Source organism: Lontra canadensis, unplaced genomic scaffold (genome assembly GCF_010015895.1).
Source record: "Lontra canadensis isolate GAN:19392208 unplaced genomic scaffold, GSC_riverotter_1.0 scaffold126, whole genome shotgun sequence".
Classification (NCBI taxonomy): domain Eukaryota; kingdom Metazoa; phylum Chordata; class Mammalia; order Carnivora; family Mustelidae; genus Lontra; species Lontra canadensis.
Window position 1 is genome coordinate 292,680 of NW_022631120.1, and position 8,549 is coordinate 301,228.

General features: G+C 64.5%; 1 protein-coding gene across 2 annotated transcripts; it reads right to left on the minus strand.

Moving 5' to 3' along the window:
• On the minus strand, window positions 1-8,295 carry N4BP3 (NEDD4 binding protein 3). 2 transcript variants are annotated; one of them, XM_032842268.1, is made up of 5 exons: window positions 7,949-8,295; window positions 2,392-2,739; window positions 1,604-2,131; window positions 1,036-1,290; window positions 1-935 (listed from the first exon to the last, which is right to left on the minus strand). In XM_032842268.1, exons 2-5 carry the CDS (start codon window positions 2,710-2,712, stop codon window positions 399-401), a joined length of 1,641 nt encoding a protein of 546 aa, XP_032698159.1. In that variant the 5' UTR covers window positions 2,713-2,739; window positions 7,949-8,295; the 3' UTR covers window positions 1-398. The 2 variants fall into 2 exon arrangements, with proteins under 2 accessions (XP_032698159.1, XP_032698157.1); XM_032842266.1 differs by having other exon boundaries at window positions 2,392-2,742.
• Between the last annotated feature and the right edge of the window lie 254 nt (window positions 8,296-8,549).

The window sequence follows — 8,549 nt, forward strand, 5'->3', positions numbered from 1 at the left end:
AATGTAGCAGCCGGGGGTCTCCTTGTAAAAAATGGGGTTTTATTCTGGGGGAGGCCAATGTTCCCATCCCAGCCTCCCTCCTTCACGCCAGCCCTTCTGCATCATGGGGCTCTTCATTCCCCAACCTCCTCCTCTGGGCCACATCTACTCCAGGAACAGGGCGGGGGCCCTGCCGAGGTGCTTCTCTGCTGGGAAGCCTTGCCCCCTGGCTCCTGCTGCAGGCCCCCTATCAGGCCTACAGCACCACTGGAGCCCTCCTCTCGGTGGGCCTCCCCACCCCTGGCCAGCCTCAGCAGCTTCTGCCTCCGGCCAGTGTAAGGAAGGAGCCAGCCGTCTCAGGGCAGGCTTGTCCAAACCATTTTCTGGAGGTGCTTCTGCCGCACGCTCATCCACTGGCCTCAGATCTTGGAGGACTCCAGCCGGGGACTCCAGGGCGCCGGCGGCTCCCGCAGCGCCCGCAGCTCCTGTTCCAGCGCCTGGTTGCGGCGGTACATGTCCAGGTAGCCTCCCTGGATCTCCTTCTGGTAGCGTAGCACCCGCTCCTTCTCCTCCTGCCACGTCCGCCGCTCCCGCTCGAAGCACAGCGCCTGCTCCTGGGCGCGCAGCCGCTCATGCACCAGCTGGGCCCGCAGCTGCTCGGCGCCCCCTCCGGCCCCTCCGCCCTCGCTGCCGCCCGCCTCCGCCAGCAGCCCCCGGCTTTTGCAGTCGTCCGTCTCACAACCGCCCGGGGCCTCCTGCCGCGGGCCCTGCTCCCGCAGGCTCCGCACCGCCTCCCGCAGCTGGGCCAGCTCCGCGTCCTGCGCCTGCGCCTGCGCCCGGCTGCCCCGCAGCTGTGTCTTCAGGCTGAAGATCTCCGCCAGCTTCTGCGCCAGCTCGGCCTGCGCCTCCCGCAGCTGCTGCTTCAGGAGGCTGATCTCCGCGGTCTTCTGGCACACCTGGAGGGGCACAGCACCGGCAGGAGTGGGCTCAGTCTGGGAGGGGGCGGGGGGGGGGGGAGGAAGGGGACAGAGGGTTTCTGGATGCCTGCTCTCTCACCTCCCATCGGGCCTCCTCCTCAGGTCGGGCGCCAGGGTCGGCCTCCGGAAGGGCGCTGGGGGGCCGTGGCTCCGGGCCTAGGCCCTGCTGCGCCCTGAGCTCTTTGCGCAGCCGCCGCTGCTCCTGCTGGGCCATGAAGAGCTGGAGCTGGAGGTTGCGCTCACTGCGCTCTGCCTTCTGAGCTACCTCGTGTAGCCGCTCCACGTACAGGCGCTTCAGCTCGGCCAGCCACAGCCGCTGGCGCTCCTCCAGCACCTGCCAAGTGGAAGAGACACCTGCCACGCCCGCACCCACGGACACTCTGCTGGGGTTGGAGGGGAAGTGTCCCCAACACGTGGCATGCCCAGGGAGTCGCTCTTCCTCCCTTCCCCACAACTCCTCAACAGCAAGGGCCGCCAGTGACATAACATCCCCACGATGTGGGGGATGGAGGATTGGATCCCCTCCATCTTCCTTACTCTCTGGGGGCCCGAGCCCCCTCGGTGAACTGCCTGGGACCCCTCCTGTCTTCCCTGCACTCCAGTGCCAAGGGGCAGAACGGGACCCCAGGGAAGGGGGGCACCCTCACCTGTGTGAAGGGGCTGGCGCCGTCCTCATCACCAAGGCCCCTCTTGAGATCCTCACAGGTGTCCGGCAGGACAGATACCACTTCCTCCCGGGTGGGGCAGGAGAACTCATAAGGCGGTGGCGGCTCAGGCAGGCAGCTCAGCATAGCCAGCGGCCCAGCCTCCTTGGGGACCCGTGAGGCCCGGTCCAGGGAGCCCCCCAGGTGGTTAATGTGGCCCAACGAGGAGCTGAAGGGGCCAGGGCCAGTGCCAGGACTGTGGCCAAAGCTGCCCCCGCTGGAGGAGTCAGACAGGCTGGGCTCAGGCTCGGGGCCGCCCTCGTCCAGGCTGAGGGCGTGTAGCAGCTGGGCACGGGCCTGGGCCTGGCTGGCCCGGGGCCCTGGGCTCAGGGGGGGGTGGCAGGCCAGCGTGTGCAGGCTGCCATTGCTGCGCCACATCTTCTGGCCCTTGTGGGCCGCGAGGCTCTGCATGGACAGGAAGCCCTTCCCGGCGCCCGCCACGGGCTTGAACACCGATGGGCGGATGCGGCACTGCCAGGAAGAAAGGGCAGGTCTGAGGCCCTGGGCTGACCTCAGCTCTGCCCTCTGACACAGCTGGTCCCACAGCACCCCCCGGGATCCTGAGAACCTGGGGTTCACGTCCCCAGGGCCTAGTGACCGGTGACCTGTGACCCGGCCTGTGGCAGGAGGTTCATGTCCCAGCCCCATCCGGGCACCTGGGTCTCCGAGGAGACCCCACACTCCCCATCCCCACCCGCCAACACTAGGGAGGGAAGAGGGCAGAGATGCACCTTGTCGAAGCGACCCCGCTCGGGCAGCGAAGTCTTGCTGAAGTCGCCGGCCCGAGGATGTTCTCGGTAGTAGAGAGTGGTGTAGGCAGTAGGCTCGTCCCGAGGGGCTCTCTTGGAGTTCTTGCCGTCCTTCTTGGGGAGGTGCAGGTAGCTGAAGAGCTCACGCTGGCCCAAGCCCTTCCGGAGGAGCCCATCAGGCTGGCGGGAGGTCCGGGACCCAGCGAGTGCTGCCCGTAGCTCTTCGGGGGAGAAGTCCTGCCGTTCCAACAGGCTGCCCACGCTGCCCATGGCAATGGCGGCAGGGCCTGGCGCTGTGGCCATGAAGTTTCAACAGGGCACATGCAGCGGCTTCTGGGGATCGGGAGACTCCATCAGGGGCAGGTGGGCACTTGCTACCCCACGTCCCTGGTCCCCTAAGACCAGGGGCGTGTTCTCTGTGTCAGCTCCCTCCCTGGCCGGGGCCCAGGAGGAAGACAAGGGTCCCGGACAGAATCCAGGACGGGATTCCTAGGCTGGCCAAGACAGAGGGGCAGAGCCCCCAAAGCCACCAGCCCGGTGCCCCAGCTCCAGCTGGGGGCCAGTGTGATAGGGGATCGTGGGTCATCAGGCCCAAAGCAGTGGGAGAAGGCCCCTCCCAGGACTGGGCCAGCTGAGGACTCAGGCTCTGTCTTTGCCTTTGCTTGCTCTCCTACCAGGCTTCTCACCAAGTTTGGAGGGAGGCCTTTGACTCCCCATTCCTTCTTTTTCTCTGAGGAGGGGGAAAACACAGTGCAGCCCCTCTTCCAGCAGTGGGTCAGAGTTCCCCAAGGGAAGCACCTGGCACGGGTGGGGCTGGGGGCTGCAGTGGGAGGGATACAAACAGGAAGGGCCTAGGGGAGGAAGGATGGTGGGAACAATGGCCAGCTTCCGGAACAGGTGTTCACGTAGTCATAGGGGCAGTGGCGGGAGACAGAGGGAAGGGGCGGTGGGGGCCCTTGCCTAAGCTGCCACCCCAAAACCAGACCGGGGGGGGGGATCCCAAATCTTGACCCAGCGTGAGGCCAATCACGTGTGCCAATTAGCTTTCTTGAGCAGTCTTATCACTCCCGGAGGCTGGGAGGATGAGCTGAGATAACGGGACAAAAGGTCCAGTTCAGGGCCTGGCCCATAGCCAGGGTCAACACAGGCTGACTGAAGACGAGCTCACGGGCTCAGACGTGAACTCCTCCCTGGCAGGGCAGCCGGCCCAGAGACCAGGTTAGGGACCAGCTCCCACCTGCGCTGAGATCACACCCTGGAGGGCAGGGGCCTGGCCCTAGTCCCCCACCAGAGCCCTGTCCAGCCCAGGGCCCCACATGCAGTAGATTCGTGGACAGGACCTGCTGAATGAGCGAACACCATGTCTTCTCTGCCTCCCGCCCCCCAAGCAGCTGCTCCCGATCCCCTACAGACACCCAGCAGGCATGCAGCAGCTGTGCGCCCCTCACCCACCCCAATTTGCTTCTGGGACACCCACTCCCACCTCAAACAATGGCCGTTAGGAGGTTCCATCTTCCTCAACCGTTTCCAGGTTTTGTGTTCATGGAAGACAAAGCTCTCTGTGAGTGAGAGGGAGGGGGGCATGGCCCTGCTCCCTACCCCCGCCCTGTGGCCAGCTAATAGCCTCTGGCGAGGTCACAGGGCACGCAGGGTCGGTGGACTCATCCAGTCAAGGAATCACAGGTGCTGGCCACCTCCAGGGACACAGCCCTGGGTAGGGTCTCAGTGAGTCCCAATGACAGAGCTGTCATCCCTCTTTTAAGGCAAGGGCACTGGGGCTCCCAAAGATGAAGTGACTCGGCCAAGGTCACAGAGCTGCTGGGAGTGAGACGCCTGTGATTTCAGCAGGATGGTTGTTGAATGTTTAATGGGGGCTGAGGACGGCACCCACAGCCCAAAGCGTTAGAGTTGGAGCGTCCCGCCTCCCAATCTGACACCTCCTTACCATGACAGGCATACCCAGTGACACCCACTGTGTCTGAGCACGCTTAGCTCTTGTCACTGTGTCTCAGGGTAGTGGACAGCCAAGAACGCGGCCTCCAGCCCTGTCCTCACACTGTCTGTCTACCAGCACCCCGCCACGATTGCTTCTCCTTCTGCCATGCCTCAGCTGCCCCATCTCGGAAGTGGGCGAGACTGCCCGCACTGTCTTCCATTTGGGTTTCCATTACAGAGATGACGGACGTGAAAGGGCTCAAACACGCCCACCTCTCCCCAAAACACACACCACCTCACCATCCCCTGGGGAGATCCTGAGTTCCTGTCTCAGGGAGAGGTAACGGGCACCCTCTGTTCCCCACAAAGGGTCTCAGGTCCCAGGAGGGAGCCCGTGATCTGGAGGCAGCCACGGGCCACCAGAACACATTTACCTCCCTCCTCCATACCGCAGTCCAGTCAGTGAGCAGCGCAATAGCTCCTATGTTAGAGGACAGAGAACGGATGGTCACATCCAACAGCACACAGTCACGGACAAGGTCACCCTCACGGCGCTGAGCACCCTCTGGGACACACACACACACACACCACACACAGACGCTCTAGTACTACACTAGCAAGAAGACCCAGTGGTTCTACCCAGTCCCCAGGCTAGATGCAGACAGTGTGTTGGGGGCGGGAGTGAGGGGCTTCTCTCCACGTGTGACCTGAACAATTAGAAACAGCTGTGGAGCTGGCCGAAGAGGGCACAAACAGGCCCTTCCTTTCGTCTCCCCCACCCTTCCCTTGCCCTCCACCCTTCCTAGGTAACTTCTCAGGCTGTGGTATCAGGTCCCCCAGTGGGGCTGAGGCCCCTGGCTTCTAGGAGGCTCCACCCTGCCCAGGTCTCAGTCTGGGGACAGTCCCTTTTCCTAAAGGGGTCCATTCCACCTCCCCTCACCACACACATTCCTTCCTCCGTTGCTTGGCGGCCAGGGGACTGGCCTGACCCGGCCAGGGCAGCTGTGCTGGCTGGGCTGGAGAAGATCCAGTGGGGGAGGAGGGTGGGGAAGACAGCAAGTGCCTCGCAGCCCCACTGCGAACATCAGAGCAAAAAGCAGGGCGTCCTCCGAGTACCTCCAAGGGCTCTCCTGCCCAGAGCTCTACTGAGGCTCAGAGCTCTGCACAGAGCTGAAACCCCCCACCACCGCACTCACTAGGTTCGGGCTGGGCCTGGGCCATATTCTGTACAGGCCCCAGCTGGCCCTAACAGGAGCCCTGAGCATCTGTTCCCCAATCCCTGGGCCCGAGATTAGCCAGCAGCACTGAAAGCCCTGGACACAGGGGCATCTCTTTTGGATCAGCCCCTGATGGAGACAGGAACACGAGGATAGGGAGCCATCCTGTCCATGGGACAGAGACAGGCCACGAAGGGAAGCACCTCCCGGTGTCCGCTAGTCAGCCTGTCACGGGGCTCACAACAGCCTCACAACACACACAGGTGGGGAACACTGATATCTTCCACTTCCAAAGAGGAAACTGAGGCCCAGGAAGTAAAAGCACCTGCCAGAGGTCATGTTCGCCTCACTGGAGAAAGTATGCAAGCTCCTCAGGTTCAGAAACCCACCCTGATGGCTCAGTGGTTAAGCATCTGCCTTGATCTCAGTCAGGGTCCTGGGATCGAGCCCCATGTCAGGCTCCCTGCTCAGCGGGGAGTCTGATTCTCCCTCTCCCCCCAGCCACTCATTCTCTCTCTCTCTCTCTCTCTCTCTAATAAATAAATAAATCTTTTAAAAAAGAAAGTGACTAATAAAAAAAAAAAGCAGCAGCAGCAGCCTCTGCCCCCCCACCCCCGACCCCAGCGCATCTCTTCTAGACTGGCCCATCCAAGAGCATGTGGGCAGGATGCTCCCAGTCTGGCCTTGGCTGTGGTTAGCCCCTCTGGAGCCCAGGCCCCAGGGGAGGGTCCCACCACCTGCTGGGGGATCAGCTTTGCTGAAGGGAGTGTCTGCAGCTGCCCCTGAGGAATTGGACTGGAATGTCCCAGTTCCAAACAAGGGCAGTTCGTGAGGGGGGCCCAGGGCTGGGGTGGGAGAGGCTGCTATACTCCAGTTCCACCAAGACACCTAAAGAGGCAGAGCCCAGCATCTAACCCCATAGGAGTGAGTCCTAGTATCACCACAGAGTCACGCAGGGGCATAGACCACTCCACAGTTTCTGAGTCCTTTTATTTCATCATCTGAGCTCCTATCTACAACAGCCTAGTGGGGGGCAGGCGAGGAAACTGAGGCCCAGAAGCCAGCTGCCCAAGATCCCACAATGATGAACAATTCCAACTTCCTAGGAAAGGCCTTTCTCTACTGCTGGACCAGCTAGGGGCACAGGCAGCTGTGTATGTATGTCTGCCCAGCGCCCCACGCCCGCTTTTCCCAAGGGCATCCAGCAACCACCTAGGTCTGGACCCCACGAAGGTCTGGTCCTGCCTGCGCCTGGGTCAAAGTGAAATAGTGGAAGTACTGCTGCCTGGGGACTAGTTCTAGAGGCGGTGGCGGGAGCAGGCCGGCGGCATTCATTCAGTCTCGCACATACACACCCACACTCAGCCAGCCGGCAGAGAAGCCCTGCCCAGGAGGGCCCTGGGAGGAGGCCGATCACTGGGCCCAGGATGGCCTCCAGCCTCGGCTCTGGCTCTCTTCTTGGTTGGGCAGAGAGGGCACGGGGGCCAAGGTCGCCCGTCAGCCAGGCTAAGCCCCAGGTGCAAATGAGGAGAGCCCCAATCTGGATTGGGGGGAGGTTGGGGGCTGGGTGGGAGGCGACAAGTCCCAGCTCAGTCCTCTTCCCAGACACAGCCAGGGACCCCATGTCGCCCTGGCCCCAGGCCGGCCCTCCCTCTGGCGAAAGGTTCTGGCCAAACTGGGATGGGGCTCCGGCCGCCAAGAACTGGTAGTGTCCCCACATGTCGGGATCCCGGCAGCGGGGATCGGCAGCGAGCCGGCAGCGAGCCGGCAGCTGCCGCCCTCACAGGACAGGAGACCGGAGCAGGAAGGGGGTATCCCGGAGAGGGCGGGAGAGTGGTCTCGTGGGGAAGGTGGAGGAGCAGACGATGTTGGCATCCCCACGGAATTTCCCCCCCCCCCGGGAAGACTGTGGTGGAGGCGTGGGCTCCCCAGAACTGCGGGAGGTCCGCGAGCTACCTGGAGGGCGGGTGGGGGCGTCTCTTGCGGGCCCCTCCCTGGGGCCTGCTCGGAGCGGCCAAGCTGGGGGGCCGAAAGCCCGGGTCAGCTCCCGCGCCAAGGGCGCCTGCCCCACCTCAGCCGCGGCGCAGGGGTCCCAAGAGCTGCTCCGCGGAGAGCACATTTGCAGGGTTTGCAGAGAGCCGGGTAACCTGCCGTCTGCCCTTCCAGAGGAGCGTCGCGGTCGGTCCCAGACCCCGCGCCTCGGTGCCTCAGGGTCTGGAAGCAGGGGGCACCTGGGCGCACCCCGCCCCCCCCCCCGCCCACTTCTCAGACCGGCACCTCGCTGGCCCAGGGCTGCGGCTTGGCCAAGGTCGCTGGGAAAGCGAGCTCTCGGAGACCGGCCCCACCTCCCCCAGCCCAATCCCCTAGCCCCCGCGCGTCGCACTCACCATGCTGGCGCCGCTCCGCGCCCCTCGCGCGCCGCAGTTCCCTCGCGCGGATTCGAACCCTCCTTCCAGGCGCCGGCTCCGGGCGAGGCTGCGAGGCGGGCGGGCAGCAGACTCCGGGGGGGAAACGCGGCCGGGCGGGCGGACGCCGGAGCCGGATTGGCGAGGGAGGGACGCGCTCCGCGGCGCTCGCTCTCCTGCCCCAGAGGCGGAGGGAAAACCCGGCCTGACTCACCCGCGCGCCGCCAGCCCAGAGCCCGGCCGGGCCCCCGGATGTGGGGGGCGGGGACGGGGGGCAACCCCCGCCCACCGCGAGCCAACCTGGGCCCCGCCCCGGCTCGCCGCGCGCCACGCGCGGGAGCCGCCCGAGACCCCTGCCGGTTGCGCCCCGCGCGGATCCCCGGCTGGTCTGCAGCCCCCCGAGCGCCGCCGACGTCCCCGGAGGGCGCCCTGCCCGCCCCGCTCCTCCTCCTCCTGGCCTCGCCCGCCCCTCTCCGTTTCCAGAACTCGGCAGCTCCCGAAGAGGCGCGTTCCGTCCATCACCTCCCAGATCCTCGCCGCCTCCTCTTAGGTAAGCACTATTACCCCTTCCAAGGTGGAGCAA

Bases quoted from the DNA above. Each gene is read 5' to 3' on its own strand.
- N4BP3 (XM_032842268.1), bottom strand. From the start codon at position 2,712: ATGGCCACAGCGCCAGGCCCTGCCGCCATTGCCATGGGCAGCGTGGGC. The intron at 2,132-2,391 runs GTGCATCTCTGC...TCTTCCTGGCAG, and splicing joins AGCGGGGTCGCTTCGACAAG to TGCCGCATCCGCCCATCGGT. The intron at 1,291-1,603 runs GTGAGGGTGCCC...TCCACTTGGCAG, and splicing joins GCGCCAGCCCCTTCACACAG to GTGCTGGAGGAGCGCCAGCG.